Source organism: Neoarius graeffei, chromosome 13 (assembly GCF_027579695.1).
Source record: "Neoarius graeffei isolate fNeoGra1 chromosome 13, fNeoGra1.pri, whole genome shotgun sequence".
In the NCBI taxonomy this organism is placed as follows: domain Eukaryota; kingdom Metazoa; phylum Chordata; class Actinopteri; order Siluriformes; family Ariidae; genus Neoarius; species Neoarius graeffei.
The window spans coordinates 46854027-46871711 of record NC_083581.1 but is presented as its reverse complement, the minus strand read 5'-3'; the positions used below and the strand labels follow the sequence as shown (position 1 = coordinate 46871711).

Below are 17685 nucleotides of genomic sequence, written 5' to 3'. Positions count from 1 at the left end.
AAGGATAAAGCGGCTAGAGATAATGAGATGAATGAATGGTTATAGTGTACAAGATATCTTTAAATACTGCAACTGATGATCCACAATTGCATGTTTACCACTTTATGTATTGTTGAAATCTGTGAAAGAAAAAAAAATGTTTGTGCTTTGGAGCATATTTGGCCCTCTGTATCTTTACATTTATACACATCAGAGCCTTCAAATTCTGCTATGTATTACTCATATTTTGGGAACTATTTTTCTAAAAGAGATACAAATTTTCTGAGTTATGAACTATTTTAAAATTTCAATAAAAATTATTTTGCACCCATAATTCAAATACATGTTGCTCATGTATGAACAATCTACCATAAAAAGAATAATACCACTGGAAAGAGCATGTCTGAATTAGCATAGTACAAAATATGAAGTTGGTATCTTCAACCAAACTGTATTTATTAAGGGATCAAATATGCCACGTTTCACTGCAGACGAAAATGTAAAATAGAGGCACACATTATTATAATACAGTCACAAAGCTGTATCGGAGAACTAAATATGTATTTTATGTCTAAATATTCAATTTATCTTCAGTCTGTTATACCCAGTTCTAAAATTTACACAAATTAGTGTAAGCAAAACCAAAACCTTAATGAAATAGTGTCAACTTGGAGTTTAAGCAATGCATCAATTTGATTTTCCACATCCGATGGAAGTCTCTTAATAATAAGCATATCTGAACATGCCCAGTAGAACAGGAAGTACTGCTCTGCCACTTCCTTGTGGTCATATAAAAAAAATTCCAAGATCAAACCTGCATCTCTGGCCTGGAGGTAGACAAGATTAACAGTCAATTAATTTGAATTAAACTAGATTAAATTAAACACAATTTAGCAAAATGAACTAAATCATTTCAAAATGTTTTTCTCTACTGGAACTAAAAATGGAGAACATTGTGTGTGTGTGTGTGTGTGTAGTAATGAGTACCATGAGAGTTTTGAATTGTTTCATTCTGTAAGATTAATACAGTTTGGCACAGTTTTTGATGTATTCATCAGGTTTGTTTATTAAGTTGAAGTGTTTCAGCGATATTCATTCACACACACACACATCTTCATCTGTAATTATTCATCAGGAGTCACGAGTGATTCAGTACTGTTAACATTCTGTCTCACTGAACATGTAAAATGATTGTGATTCGTGTTGCTGAAGAGCAGAAGGGAGTGAGACATGTGTCTCTCTGTCCAGGGTGGAGCTCATTCAGGAGTCTTACAGACAAGGTTAGAAACGTCTTTAAAAACCTGATCTAATTCCTTTTGCGATTTAATAACTTAAGTCATATATGCAATTTCTTAAAATTAAATTGAATGGTGATAGGATGAGCATAAAGATAGAATTACATCTTAAGACAACATTTAATTTTAAAAACATTAACGCAAACGCCGATGACATACAATCTACAACTGATTCTGAAAGTCAACAATCAAAACAATATGATATAATATTCAAAGCATGAGCGAACTTGTCCCTCTTTGTGGTCACTGATGGGATTACAGTCAGATTTTAAATGAGTTGTTTATTGGCTCTAACTGCGAGCTAATTAACATTAAAGAGAATGTGTTGTGTTTATCATCACATTGTGTATACATGTGATTTACAGACAAAACGGTACTTTCGTGTGCAGTGATCATCATTATATCGTCCATCTCTGTGGAAGTGAGCACAGTCTTCTCCTCCACCCAGACCGTGTAAATGCCAATCATCAGGCTGACCAGGCATCCATTCACTGTGTACACACACACACACACACACACACACACATGATCCGTCATTCTTAGATGAACTTTGAAAGCCATAATTATAATATTATAGATTTTATAATACATAGGGCTAAATTACTCAATTCTGATTGACCAATCAGGGAGGGCTTTTTTCCTTAACACGGGGCCGTATTTCTGAAATGCTATTGGCTAGTTCGTTGCTTGGTTACGGTTACAAAAATTAACCAATTTTGTCAACAAAATGGCTGACTCTCCTAACTCTGCAATGCTGCATTTCGCTATATTTGACGAAGAAATGATAATGATTCCTTCCCCCACTTCCCGCGGTCGCTGCTTTTACCCCCAGTGTGACAAGCGGGTGCGTGACCAGCGCCATCATGGCTGCAGGAGCGGACGGCTGCTTGCTTGCGCTGGGTTACCTCTACCTACCCCCTCAAGTCCCGAGTTTTCATGTTGTAAAGTGTACTTGTGTTATTTTGTGCTTATGTGCTGAGGTGTTTTTTTTAATGTTCCTACACTGTACTCCTCACAGGAGCATAGTGTGGGGGTTGCTTTTTTTTTCTCCTCCCCTCTCCTCATTACTCTTTTTTGTTTGTTTTTTCATCCCTGTCTTCCTGTCCTGTAAGGACAGGTTGATGGTCAGTTTCGCTGGTACTTGTGACTAGTGATAATAAAGGGTTCACTCATTCATAAACCAGTTGAAAGCTGCAAGCGAAAATGAAAATACCAAAAAAAGTATGAATTTTTGGCTTTCCGTGTTTAAGAAATGGGCTGCAGAAAGACAAATAAACGACTCTCTAGTGGCATATGAATGCTGTGAGTTCGACAAGGTGCTATCGCAGTTTTATGCAGAAGTGAGGAAAGAAAATGGGGAAAACTACGAACCAGACTCAAAGTAATGCAGGCAGCATTGGATCGGCATCTGAGACGAGAGAAATATCCGGGATCAATCCTGAAAGATGTTACTTTTCAAGAATCACGAAAAGTCCTCGAGGGAAAAGCGAGATATTTGCGAAAACAAGGAACGCTTTAGAAACTGATTCAAACATGCAAGATAGTCTTGCGCCCTGATTGGTTCAGAAAACGTGAATGACAAAATGTTGTGAATTTCAATGGCTTCCAAAGTATGAATTTGGCCCGATATATTATAAACAAGTAATCGTATGGTTCCTTGTAAAATTGAGGATCAATTTCACTCGTGCTTCACAACTCGGGCAATTTTCAAAACTTCGAAATCACTCGTGAAATTAATCCTTCATTTTACTCTACCCCATACGAGTACCTATACATATATTTTTCATAGATGTATGCAATGTTGCTTCCCCTGCAGTTCAAATCAAAATGCTTCCATGGAAACATCATCTAACCATCTGAGCTGGTGGTTGTGTGTGTGTGTGTGTTGGGGGGACAGTGAGAGTGTATATTCGACAGTGTCTGTTTTTTGAGGCAGTGTGTGTAGTCAGTATATTAGGGGAGGCAATTAATCCCAATTATTTAAGTAATATTTTATAATAAACATTAAAGGTCCCATGGCATGAAATTTTCACTTTCTGAGGTTTTTTAACGTTAAAATGAGTTCCTCTGACCTTCTTAAGTCACCCCAGTGGCTAGAAATTTCATAACGTGTAAACCAAACTATGCCCAACATTTGAGAATGGCGCGTCAAAACGGCACGTTGATCAGCTCTTCCCTTTACTACGTCAGCAAGGGAGATGATCCCCAAGCCCCCCCTCTGGATTCCCACCCACTGTATGGATTGCCCGCCCAGCTCAAAAGTTGCCACCAAACATGGAAATTGCGCTGTACATGGATGTGACAACACAGAAAGGAGTCTGTTTTTACTGCCGACGGGAGAGCCCCTGAAGACGCAGTGGCTTAATTTTATTTACTCCAATAATTCGCCGTCGAGTCTACCTAAGACGGTGTATGTTTGTCGGAAGCATTTTCCTGAGGAATGTTTCCACAACTTGGGACAGTACAGGGCAGGTTTTGCACATCAACTGTCACTGAAGCCTGGGTCCGTACCAAGCATCCCTGCCGCATCAGCAACAAACACCGAACAAGTAAGTGTATAACTGTTAAGTCGTTTTGCCGTGTTTTAAAATCGGTGCCACGTTAGCCTTGCAATGGCTACATTAGCTGTGCAGCTAACCGCTTCCTGCAGTTAGCCAGGTACTCTGCACTACAAAACCAAAAAGCATGCAGCATGCTCTGTTATAATAGCCAATCAAAACAGTTTTTACAAAGACACCCACATTCTTTTTTTTAAGTCACTCGTTCATTTTATTTGTTTGTTTGTTCAGTAAAAACCCAAACATTTGTTGAATTTATTTTATTTCCTCGCGTCGCACCTTAATGACGTCAGCGCGCGGTATTTTTCCCTTCGCGGTTTGTTCCTTCTCTCTTGCCATAGTAAGACACCCACATCCACTTGTTCTGACCCACTGGAGGTAGCGTCACAGTGCTGTTAGCCAATCAGAGGTAATGCGTTTACATGTCATGAATATTAATGATAAGACCCGCCCCCACCCTCTACCCTTCCCCGCCTCCTACTTCTCATTAGCAAAACGACGCACTGGGAAAAGCGCTGAAATGGGGCTTTCTCCCAGGAGGCTATATCTACGTGCCGAGGGTTCATTTCGAGAAAGGCTGCGGATATAACATCCGGAAACCTCCACGAGCCCGTTTAAAGCATCAACAAACCACCATACCATGGGACCTTTAATATAAGTAAGATAAAGTACATTTTCATGAAAAAATCGGCAATAATAAGAAAAATTAAACACTCAACTGTTTCCCCCCCAAAAAAAAGGTCATGTGGGAGCCAATTTTGACTGACTCGTCTTACTGACTGCTGAGCCCAATGAACTGAGGCACACTGACTTAGTTAACGGAGTAAGAATTTCCCTTAAATAGCACACACTCACTGAATAAAATCAGAATTCTGACCAACAGCACACACACTACTAAATAATGCCAGAATTCTCAAACACACACTCACCTCTTGTCCATCTGGTAGGGTGTCCCATCCAGCCACTCCCACTTTCCTGTTCTCTCATCACTCAGACCAAGCCAGTAAAAATAAGGCCTAGTGTTCTTTATCACAAACTCCTGCGCATGCACACACACACACACACACTCTGAGGGCTTGCTTTATAAGATCTAGTTTATTACCATACAGTAGTGAAGTAAGAACAGCTTACAGTCACACTGTGAAGTGTTTTTCCTTTATTATTTTTGTCTTATTAGCTCACCCGGGACGGAGTCCACCAGGGGGTGAGGTATTGTTTTCGGTCGGGTTTCTTCCTTTGTTTCTTTGATTTTTTTTTTTTTGTAAACGATATTACAGGAAAGCGGCTGGATCAATCTTCATGAAACTTTCAGGATAGATGGGCATTGGTCTCAAATAGAACCTTCAACATTTTGAGGGTCATCCGGTCAAGGTCACGGTGACCAAAAAGGTTTAAAAAAAAAAGAAGCTCTGAGCTCAGACTGCAGGAGTGCTGCCTCGGAAAGACTCCTCCCACAAACATGCTGATTGGATCACTACCTGCCTTATTTGTCATTGGATGGCTTCTTGGTTCGTTTACATATGCAGAGGAAGGGATTTTGGCTGCACCCACTTTTAAACTGCATTGATTAAAAACTTCCCTCCTCTGTTGATTTATTATTATAAATAAATGGACGAGACTAAAGAAATCGCTTTCAGACATCCATCTATCCATCCATTATCTGTAGCCACTTATCCTGTTCTACAGGGTCGCAGGCAAGCTGGAGCCTATCCCAGCTGACTACGGGCGAAAGGCGGGGTACACCCTGGACAAGTCGCCAGGTCATCACAGGGCTGACACATAGACACAGACAACCATTCACACTCACATTCACACCTACGGTCAATTTAGAGTCACCAGTTAACCTAACCTGCATGTCTTTGGACTGTGGGGGAAACCGGAGCACCCGGAGGAAACCCACGTGGACACGGGGAGAACATGCAAACTCCACACAGAAAGGCCCTCGTCGGCCACGGGGCTCGAACCCGGACCTTCTTGCTGTGAGGCGACAGCGCTAACCACTACACCACCGTGCCGCTGGGCACATTTTTTTATTATTATTATTATTTTTTGCTTTTGCGATATCTTCTATCATCAGTACTTCCGGGCGAGGTTTGTTTTGCCTGGCAACACTTGTCATTATTTGTGCTTATTGGGGTCCAAGCAGGGAAGCTGCATAAGCACCCTACCATTTGTTATTACTGGGGGCCAAGAAGCGAACCTGTGTCGGCACCCAGTGTGTTTATATTTTTGTACTGGGGGCCTGAGGACTAGAGATTTGATTTTTGGAATGTTTAAATAAAAAACAGAATGCAGTGATTTGTAAATCATGGAAACCCTGTATTTGATTCAGTATGTTTACATGCACCCTAATATTCCACTATTATTCAGAATATGAAGCATTTGGAATTTGATATAAGCCATGTAAACAGCATATTTCAATTGGATATTCTGAATCTGGCCTTATTCCATATTTGCAATTTTCCAATTAAGGTATGTGGGATATGCTGGTATTATTTAGGTTTTAGGAGGATTCTTTGGACATACTGTAATACAGCACGTTTGGAACATGTGTCTCAATTGGGGCTTTTACAGCAGTTTGTGGCACACAGACTCTTGCCCGTTTTACAGTCAGCTCTGTGTGTTGTACACAAACCACAAGACAGAGTATACATGGCTTCATGTAAACGGGAATATTAGTGGAGTATTCATTTTCGTTAGCCAAGTAAATGGCTTAGTAGGAATATTGTCCTTTTCGGAATAAGGGCAAAACCCAGAATATTTTTGTGCATGTAAACAAAGTTATTGTTGTTTGAAACATGTATTCTCCTATTGAATTTGATGCCTGCAAAGTTTCAAAAAAGTTGGGAGAGTGGTTTGTTTGCAACTGTGTTTCATCACCTCTTCTTTTAAGAACACGCTGTAAATGTTTGGAAACTGAGGAGACCAATTGCTGGAGTTTTGAGAGTGAAATGTTGTCCCATTCTTAACTGATATAAGATTTAAGCTGCTCAGCAGTTCGGGGTCTCATTTGGTGTATTTTTCTTTTCATAATGCACCCAGTATTACTTGGTACAAAGACGTCTTGAAGAGGAACATGAAGAATGCCGTAATTATCGATCAGACATGGGAAAGGGATGCTTCGGATAGAGCAACATGGTGAAGCATAGTTAAAAGCTCAGTGTTCGTAACTGAAGACAAGTGTCAAAGGGAGTATACGAGAGCTCACGAAACATTCCATGGCATCTCAGCCAGGCCATTCGTGCCACTGCTGTGGACGACTCTTTTGCTTTGGTGCGGACCTCGTGGCCCATCTGCGTTTCTGTGCATCCTAACGAAGCAGTCATCATCGCTAGCGATGGACAGCTGACAACGAATGTTTTCAATGGGTGACAGGTCTGGACTGCAGGCAGGCTAGTTTAGCCATGCAGTTGTAATATGCGCAGAATGCGGTTTGGCATTGTCCTGCTGAAAAAAGCAAGGTCTACCCTGAAAAAGATATCTTTATTTCATACTAAACACTAAAATTTACAAATAATACAAAAACATAAAACAGACAAATAGTATGATGCTGCCTAGAAATAACTGAAAAGCTAATTGAGCTAGGCAGCAAATCTTTTTATGATTAATTGAAAAAGTCAGGGGCGGCACAGTGGTGTAGTGGTTAGTGCTGTCGCCTCACAGCAAGGTGGTCCTGGGTTCGAGCCCCGGGGCTGGCGAGGGCCTTTCTGTGCGGAGTTTGCATGTTCTCCCCGTGTCCACGTGGGTTTCCTCCGGGTGCTCCGGTTTCCCCCACAGTCCAAAGGCATGCAGGTTAGGTTAACTGGTGACTCTAAATTGAGTGTGAATGGTTGTCTGTGTCAGCCCTGTGATGACCTGGCGACTTGTCCAGGGTGTACCCCGCCTTTCGCCCGTAGTCAGCTGGGATAGGCTCCAGCTTGCTTGCGACCCTGTAGAGCAGGATAAAGCGGCTAGAGATAATGAGATGAGATGAAAAAGTCAGACGAGGCACAAATACAATCAAACATTGACAAAAAAGGAAAAAAAAAACAATGAGAAATGAAAAAGGAAGATGCAAAAACATAACCTAAAAAAAACAAACAAACAAATTTGGAAGAGACTAATATGAATTTAAAAAATTGGCTTTGATAGAAGACTTGAATTTATTGAGATTGAAAGATTTAAATGATTCATTAATACTATTCCAGATTACTGCTCCTTTAAATCGAATATTAAATTTACCAAAATTAGTACGAGCTGGAGGCAGAGAATAACTTGACCTTGAGGCCAGCCTGGTATTGTATTTGTGCCTTGTTCTGACACTTAAGAAAAAATTATCAAAAAAAGAAGGCAAAACATTTGTGTTGAATTTATACATAAATATAGAATTACAATATAAGACTATCTCATCTCATTATCTGTAGCCGCTTTATCCTGTTCTACAGGGTCGCGGGCAAGCTGGATCCTATCCCAGCTGACTACGGGCGAAAGGCGGGGTACACCCTGGACAAGTCGCCATGACCTGCAGGTCATCACAGGGCTGACACATAGACACAAACAACCATTCACACTCACATTCACACCTACGGCCAATTTAGAGTCACCAGTTAACCTAACCTGCATGTCTTTGGACTGTGGGGGAAACCGGAGCACCCGGAGGAAACCCATGCGGACACGGGGAGAACATGCAAACTCCACACAGAAAGGCCCTCGCCGGCCCCAGGGCTCGAACCCGGACCTTCTTGCTGTGAGGCGACAGCGCTAACCACTACACCACCGTGCCGCCAATATAAGACTATATCTCAAAATTTGAGAATGTTCAACCTTTTAAAAATATGAGAAGTGTGTTCAGTAAATGAAGAAAAAGTTCCAATTCTTACAGCTTTCTTTTGTAATATTACTAAGGGCTTTAAAGTTGATGGGTAGGAGTTTCCCCATACTAAAATACCATAAATTAAAAATGGGTAAATAAGAGAATAATAAAGCTGCACAAGAATGTTCTGAGGAACATAATAGCGAAGTTTAGACAAGATTCCAACACCCCTAGATATTTTCTTTGACAACTGATTAATATGCTCTTTCCAAGTAAGATGAGAATCTATTATTACTCCAAGATATTTAATACTAGATTTTTGTTTAATTGGCTTCTGATTTCAGTGTAATTATAAAAGGGCTTAAGAATTTCTTTTGAAATGGATGAAAAATCACAAAATTAGTTTTGTCTATATTAAGGGATGATTTGTTTGCACACAGCCAGAGATTGACTCTCAAGTTCTGAATTATAGATGCCGTCTGCAAGCAGCGATGAGGGGGTCAAACCGAACAGCACGTTGTCCATTCCTATTCCAAGATCAAAGCCGCCAAACAGGAAGTGATCTCATAATTTGGCCAATCTTTGGGAAATTGACATGAAACTTCCTGTGAGCACATACAGCCCTGCCTTTGACAAAATGACATGAAGTTTCCATGGCAGCTGTGTCCTGCTGGGCTGCCTGTCCCCTCATCACTGTTTGTAGCTATATTTATAATTCTTATTGTTCAGTCTCTGTCATGCTCACTGCAGCAGATCTCACAGTAACAAACTGACAATCATTTTAACTAAAGAAGTAATATCATATTACCACAGCATTTTGACAAACACTGACCTTCTCCTCTTTGCTCTTCAGGATCAGCAGTTCTGCTTTCATGTTCCCACACACATCTCGAGCTTCGTTCCATGACTTTCCATCATTAGAAAAATAATAACAGCGTGAAGAGTAAAGCTGCCAATCTGTTGGACAACACTGATCTTGGGTGTCTACACACACACACACACACAGAGAGTTCTTCATCTGAAAGCAGATTACTCTGAATGATTCAGTAACTACAAAGAAACTTGTACGTATGTAGGGATGACTGTGTGAACTGTGTCGTTGCACATTTGAAGACTGTAGTTGAGTATGAGGAGTGTGTAGTTGTGAGGAGTGTGTACAATGGCAAATCGAAAAAAGTTGGGATAGAATGGAAAATGCAAAGTAAAAAAAGAAAGCAGTTCATCTCATCTCATTATCTCAAGCCGCTTTATCCTTCTACAGGGTCACAGGCAAGCTGGAGCCCATCCCAGCTGACTATGGGCGAAAGGCGGGGTACACCCTGGACAAGTCGCCAGGTCATCACAGGGCTGACACATAGACACAGACAACCATTCACACTCACATTCACACTTGCGCTCAATTTAGAGTCACCAGTTAACCTAACCTGCATGTCTTTGGACTGTGGGGGAAACCGGAGCACCCGGAGGAAACCCACGCGGACACGGGGAGAACATGCAAACTCCACACAGAAAGGCCCTCGCCGGCCCCGGGGCTCGAACCCAGGACCTTCTTGCTGTGAGGTGACAGCGCTAACCACTACACCACCGTGTCGCCCAAGAAAGCAGTTATTTGTAAATTTATTTTGCCTTGTATTTCATTGCAGACAGTATGAATCCAAGATATTTCATGTTTTGCCTGGTCAAATTCATTTCATTTGTTAATAGACATCCATTCCTGCATTTCAGGCCTGCAACACATTCCAAAGAAAGTTGGAACAGGGACAATTTAGGGCTAGTAATGAGGTGAAACAATTAAATGATGTGATTTGAAACAGGTGATGTCAACAGGTGATTGTAATCATGATTTGGTACAAAATCCGTGTCCAGGAAAGGCCTAGTCTTTGAGGAGCAAAGACGAGCCGAGGATCTCCAGTTTGTCAGCAAATGTGTGATAAAATTATTGAACTGTTTAAAAACAATGTTCCTCAAAGAAAGTTCTGAAGGTATTTGGATATTTCACCCTCTGTGTTGCCTAATATCATTAAATGATTCAAGTAATCTAGAGGAATTTCGGGGTGTAAAGGGCAAGGGCGCAAGCCTAAGCTGAACACCTGTGATCTCAGATGGAACTACATCAAAAACCATCATTCATCTATAGCTGATATAACCACATGGGCTCAGGATTACTTTGACAAACCTTTGTAAAGCACTACAGTACAGAGTTGCATCCACAAATGCCAGTTAAAACTTTACTGTGCAAAAAGGAAGCCTTATGTTAACTGTGTCCAGAAGTGGCATTGACTTCTCTGGGCTTTGAGGCATCTGGGACTGAACATCACACAGTAGAAACATGTATCAGTACATTCTAATGTGTGTGTGTGTGTGTGTGTGTGTAATAAAATATATGAAATGTGATATAATACAATGGTAATAGTGCCTCTATCTCAACTTTTTTTTTTATTCCAACTTTGTTTATATTTACAAAATACAGTTAAGTTGGTCAGTAAAATTTATTGAAAATATTTTCTTTGTACTTTTTTCAGATAAATAAAAGTTCGCATGAATTAACAAATCACAGATTTTGTTTCTATTGCATTTTGGAAAATATCCCAACTTTTATGGAAATGGGGTTAATATGTGCTTACCAAGTAATATCAGGCTATAGTTGCCGATAAAATATACAAATAATTGTATTATTTGCTTTACTTGTGGCAAACAGTATAATTTGCTTTAACACAGACATCTACGGTCTACATGCATATCAATAAAACAAAACCGATCAGTGCCAAGTTTCCCAAAAGCATCATAGCACAAAGATCATTGTTAAATGGTAGAGTGAGCAGCACAATGAACTCTCTCTCTCTCTCTCTCAGTTAAGACGCTCTTAGCATTAAGAGGCTTTTGAGAAACCCAATGCAGTCTAGTCAGATTTGAACTGACAGGTTTCCTGGTCACCTTTGTGCTTTTTTGTGCAGGATGCGTCGTTCTTCGTTGAGGACAGTTAATGATTTATCTGTTACTTACTGATAATAACAGGCAGAGATGACAGCTGGCTTTATCTAGCTATTCAAGGACCGTAGAGAGCGCGCACATCTAATATTTATACGTGCTTTACTGTGTAGGACAGAGGGCAAGTGTAAGGTGTGGGACAACGTCAAAATAAACTAGCATAGTGCACACTTTATTTAACATATTCACACAGGTGCGTTAGTGCCAATGAGTTGGCACGGTCCAGACATTTGACTCTTGTAGGCCAGACCTGGCCCCCAGGCTGCAATTTGGGGTTCGGGGCTATAGAGTATATACAGTATAGGGGAGTGTTTCTCAATCCTCCTACACATTATTGATATTAGCGTGATTAACATGCTCTTGATTAAATCAGGTGTGCTCAACTAAACAAAAGTGCCACTGATGAGTTCAGTCAGGTAGATAGATTGGGGAAAGATGGAAAACATTTAGAGGATTATTAAAGCAAAGCACAACTTTATTCATCACACACTTGTGAAATTCCTCTCTGCAGTTAACCCATCTGAAGCAGTGAACACACACATGCACACACACACATACCCAGAGCAGTGGTCAGTCAGCCACGCTAACAGCGCCCGGGGAGCAGTCGGGAGTTAGGTGCCTCGCTCAAGGCCGTCCCATATTAACCTCACCGCATGTTTATGAACTGTGGGGGAAACCGGAGCACCCGGAGGAAACCCACGCAGACACGGGGAGAACATGCAAACTCCACACAGAAAGGCCCTCGCCGGCCGCTGGGCTCAAACCCAGGACCTTCTTGCTGTGAGTCGACAGTGCTAACCACTACACCACCATGCCGCCCAATTATTATTATTATTATGGTATGAAGTATAGGGGACAGTGTATTGTGCATAGAATAGAGGGTATAGGGTCTAGGTTATTGTTACAAACTGATGTAGCAGTGTAACATCTATGACAAAAGTCACAGGGCTCGTTTAAGTCTAGGGGTATTTTATTGTAAAATAATAACAAACCAAACCAAGGGAAAACCAACAAAGAATTAAAGTATATACAAAGGGGTAACAAGCAGGCATCAAAGAGATGTGGAACCAGCCCCCGAGGAGAGAGAGAGTGTGTTCAGACTCCCACCCTAGTATTTATAGAGGAGACATCATTGGCTCTACACCAACCACCTGTGAAACAATTAAGTGCAACAACCAACCAAAAATGTACTGGGGCCCCTAGTGGTAGGAGGATGTAACAGTTATGGCATATAGGGTACAGTGTATAGTGCAGAGAGTATAGGGTTTGGAGTACGGTGTATAGAGCATGTATGAAGTACAGGGGATAATGTGTAATGTATAGCGTATAGGATGGAGTCTTTAGAATACAGTGTATAGTATATATGGTAAATGCAAGCTTTGTGGTAGTGTATGAGATTTAAATGTTCAGCTTTAGTGATGTGCATTTTCACTCACGGTTGTTTTGGAGAGCATTGAAGCGACATTTCAGCTGAGTCACAGCGTCCTGTATGCTGTTTACCTCAGTGAAGACTAACACACACACACACACACACACACACACACACTTCAGAAACTGTCTTATTATTATATTAATAGACTGGTTGTAAACTGCTTACAGTCTTGAGCCTGAGTTTGCAGACTGTTCAAACTGTGTCTCAGTCCATTAACACTCCGAACAACCTCGTCTCCTAATGTACACATACACACAAAGTCACATTACATTCATCAGTAGGATTTTTGTGTGTGTATATGTGTGTGTGTGTACGTATATGTGTACGCTTGTGTCTGTGTATCACCGTGGTTCTCCAGCTGCTGTATCTTGTTGATGACTGACACTAAAGACTGGCTTAAATTCTTTATGTCACTTTCTACAGCTGAGAACCTCCTGTTCACCTGTGTCTCTACACACACACACACACACACACAGGTGTAAGCAAATGGTGGTAGTGGTGTGTGTGTGTGTGTGAGAGAGAGAGAGACTTACTGGTTAGAGAAATGGAGATGATGATTGCAAGCAGCAGAACTGCCAAAACAGTGAACACGCACACATACCATCGAGAGTGACCAGGGAAAGCTGCAATCACTCTGAAGGAGCTCTCTAAAACACACACACACACACACATACACACACACACAATAATGCCAGATACTATATTTTTACACACACACACACACACACACACACACATTTACACGTTTTACTATACTAGTGAGGTCCTTGTCAGGGTGCCTTCTTCTGAGGACCACCCTTTCTGATAGTCAGGAGAAAAAGCTATTTGAGTTTTGGCCCCTCAGTGGCAGCGCGTATACAGTCATGCAGATTTCAAACACACTCAAATGAGCAAACAGGTAGAATGTTGCACAAGTGAGGACTGGCTGCTGATTGGCTGGGTGCTACACAAACCTGACAAGGTGGGAGGGACAAGCTGGTGCCTTATCGGCTGCTAGAATTTGACATAAAAGTGCGTAAGTTTCCCACACACTGGTCTGAGAGAGGGCAGGATATGACGTTGTTCATGTTCACTTGCGGAATTTTAATTGTCAAATAATTCCAGTTATTTAATAATTCTGGTCATGCCATGTATCAATCGAAAGCACTCAAAATAAATTTTTTTCTTATTTTTTTAAGATAAGTTTTTATATCAACAGATCATTTTGCTGTTGAAATGTTATAGTGAAAATTGCTGTTATTTTGTCACATTAGCCCTATTTTTCAGGGCTTTATAGAATCTTAATTTTCTCGTCTGCTGGATTACACCTCCGCACAATATAAGCAGCAGTTTGGCGACATTTACAAATGTGTGTACAGAGAAGAGAGAACTCACAAAAATGTTCACTCCATTGCTCCGCTTTTGTCTTACTGTTGCTTTTTTTTAACCCTTATAGGCCGACACAGTTCTTTAATCTTTATTTCAGGAAATATACGGTCTAGAGTCTTACCTGTGTCCAGAAGGCTGGCGCTGCTCCATTCCGATGAGTGCTCTGATGCACCAGGATCCCTTTTAGAAGATTTTTAATCCAGCCTTCAACTGGGGTGTATTTTTGGAGACTTAATAAAATAAATCCATCATGGTAAAATCCAACATTGAATATCTTCTGTGATTATTTATCCATTTGTCCGTGTGAACAATCAGAAGCTGTGTGTCTGACTGCGCATGTGCATTGTCTCAGCTCTGTTTCCCAATAATGTTGCACTTTAGGGCTAAAGAGTGAGTTTAAAGACGCTCTCAAGCAATGAACGTTGTCTCTATATGTGGTTTTCCCAAACAAACTTGTAAGAAGGAGCCTTAAGAGCAACTCTGCACAGAATAATTCTATCCACTTTCACTGGATATGAGCAATCACATGCTTTGATTGACTACTACTAGGCTATCAGCTCATATACCATGAGTAGAGAAAAACAAAATGGTGGAGCGTGTTGCTAAACCAACTGAAGACGAAATAAAAACTCTACTCGAAAACAAACCACCAAAAAATACACAAAAAAGGCAATAAAATATGGGCTAAAAGTATTTGATGGTAAGAACGTATCTTTTTGTATTTTTCAGGAATTATTATTATAGCATTTTTCACAAATTGCTACTGTCATTTCGCCTTTTTGTTTACACTCTAAGCGGAAATGATTTTGTTGGATGTTTTGTATAAGGTTTTTATTTATTGAATTCGCAAAAAATAAAAATAAAAATGCTCTGTTTCTCAAAATCCAGTGAATGTGGATAGAATAAAACAGTTATTCCACTCAATTTCGTTGTACACGGCTTATAGCCATGCTTCGTCAGCTATCAGCTCATATACAACTCAATTTCGCAGAATAACTTTTAAATAAACAAACATATATATATATATGGCGGCACGGTGGTGTAGTGGTTAGCGCTGTCGCCTCACAGCAAGAAGGTCCTGGGTTCGAGCCCCGGGGCCGGCGAGGGCCTTTCTGTGTGGAGTTTGCATGTTCTCCCCGTGTCTGCGTGGGTTTCCTCCGGGTTCTCCGGTTTCCCCCACAGTCCAAAGACATGCAGGTTAGGTTAACTGGTGACTCTAAATTGACCGTAGGTGTAAATGTGAGTGTGAATGGTTGTCTGTGTCTATGTGTCAGCCCTGTGATGACCTGGCGACTTGTCCAGGGTGTACCCTGCCTTTCGCCCATAGTCAGCTAGGATAGGCTCCAGCTTGCCTGCGACCCTGTAGAAGGATAAAGCGGCTAGAGATAATGAGATGATATAGATATATATATATAATGACACACGGTGCAGAAATTTGTCTCATGACATTAAATGAGAATCACTTGTCTAATGGAGTTATATTTGATTAAAATGTGGCAATATCAATGTGACATTACAATATCCATATGCAATTCCATAACATACTGAAATATATTTGTGATGTTTTGTGTATGTTTATTCAATAATTAACTCAATGCACTTGCAATGCACAAGAAAAATAATTGAACACTGGCAGCAGATTCAACACCGGTTTCTCCCATTGACTGTGAAGGTCCCTCGGAGGTGCATTCTGTGTATTCAGCTGCGAGGAGATGGTCTGTGCTGTGAAAGAGTGATCCAGGTCCATCATAAGTTAAGAGCGAACTAAAGTACTACTTTGGCTAGGATGTTGTTCGAAAAAACCACGTCAGATTAACAATGGCTCTTCAGAGGCAGTTAAAGACGCTCTTAGCCTTAAGCCTAGGTCACAACCGGACGTACGATTTTTTGGCCGTGCGATTTTTGGCGTTTCCCAAATCGCTGCGTTTTTTTTGTTCGTGGAGAAAGATGCACATTGGCTGTAAGTCTGTCTTGCAACCTGAAAAAAACGTAAGCGTCCGTAGAGTTTGTTTGACATGACAAAGAACCTCTGCGGCCGGTCTGCGGCCAGTCTACGGCTCGAAAACCAGCACGTCACACGCGTGCCCTCCGTGCATTTCTTGCACGTAGACCGGCCGTAGGAGCACGTACGGCCGGTTGTGACCGAGGCTTTAAGAGGTTTTCAGGAAACCTACCCCAGACCTAAGGCATCTGATTGATGCATAAACAGTACAGTCATGACTTTGTACCAGAGTGGAGCATTTTAAAATGCAAGATTAAGTAACTTGGATGTTCTGTTAGATGTTCTTTTAGATGTAATCCTGCAAAAGATTCTGGTGTAGCTTGAGACTGGAGAGAGAGAGATTCTTGCTAGACAATTAAACATGTAGTTTGAATAATTACACTTTAACAAGTATGGGCTTAAATGGTTTACTGGATTTAAATCTACTGAAGAAGAGGAATTTGCAATACTTTTAGTACATAGACAAGCTACGCCCACTTCCTGAGAACAAATTTTCCCCCTGAAAGCATTAACCAATCAGAGGTTTAGGGCGGCCCGGCCACAGCCCAGTCAGAAAAATCCTTCTCTTTACTTTGGTCAACCCACTGTAATACAGGAGTGTGACCTTTGGAGGCGCTGTAGAGCACAAGCAAATGTTAAAATTTGAGATTTACTATTTATATGAGGACCTCAAAGAAACGTTGACACATGGTCAGATGAGGCCATGACAAGAAAAATTTGAAATCCAACATTTTGGACCTCACTTCCAAAAGTGATGTCAATAGCAGGCGGAATCTTAATAGTTGGACCTCACAAGTATAGCCACACACACACACACACACACACACACACACACACACACACACACACCTTTCCTCCAGAAGGCAGTTTTGTCCCTGGTGTCAAAGTCATCATGCTCATCATTATGTGTTGCTGAAGTGTCTCTCATTATTAGAGCTACACACAAAAAAATATACATGCAGAAGCCCACACACAATCTTTTATACACAATCTCTTCATATAAACTTTTGTTAAATAGCAGCAGGTGAGTGTGAGACTGTAATGTGTGTGTGTGAGAGAGAGAGAGAGAGAGAGAGAGAGAGAACTACTACTACAAATAATAATAATAATAATAATAATAATAATAATAATAATAATAATAAACACTGAACAAATTAAATTGAACTGTTTGTATTCAATGAATCACATGCAGTAAATAGTGTTTTTCACACAAGAAGCTCTGAAGCATAAAACCCTAAAAATCCCGACTTTCACACTGAAATACTGAACAC

General features: G+C 40.8%; 2 protein-coding genes across 2 annotated transcripts in view; one reads left to right on the top strand and one right to left on the bottom strand.

Moving 5' to 3' along the window:
• spo11 (SPO11 initiator of meiotic double stranded breaks) overlaps positions 1 to 17685 on the top strand; it is a 67985-nt gene that overhangs the window by 49671 nt on the left and 629 nt on the right. The gene's annotated exons all lie outside the window — the stretch shown is intronic.
• asgr1a (asialoglycoprotein receptor 1a) lies at positions 1612 to 17342 on the bottom strand. Its single transcript, XM_060936868.1, has 8 exons — positions 17264 to 17342; positions 13578 to 13691; positions 13390 to 13494; positions 13210 to 13281; positions 13049 to 13123; positions 9457 to 9608; positions 4762 to 4871; positions 1612 to 1765 (listed from the first exon to the last, which is right to left on the bottom strand). The coding sequence occupies exons 1-8, from the start codon at positions 17340 to 17342 to the stop codon at positions 1612 to 1614; spliced, it is 861 nt and encodes a 286-aa protein (XP_060792851.1).

Excerpts from the sequence above, each read along its gene's own strand:
- asgr1a (XM_060936868.1), bottom strand. The coding sequence starts at position 17,342 with ATGAGAGACACTTCAGCAACACATAATGATGAGCATGATGACTTTGAC. Across the intron at positions 13,282-13,389 it reads ACAGCAGCTGGAGAACCACG|GAGACGAGGTTGTTCGGAGT; the intron begins GTGATACACAGA and ends TGTGTACATTAG. Across the intron at positions 4,872-9,456 it reads TGAAGAGCAAAGAGGAGAAG|GAGTTTGTGATAAAGAACAC; the intron begins GTCAGTGTTTGT and ends GTGCATGCGCAG.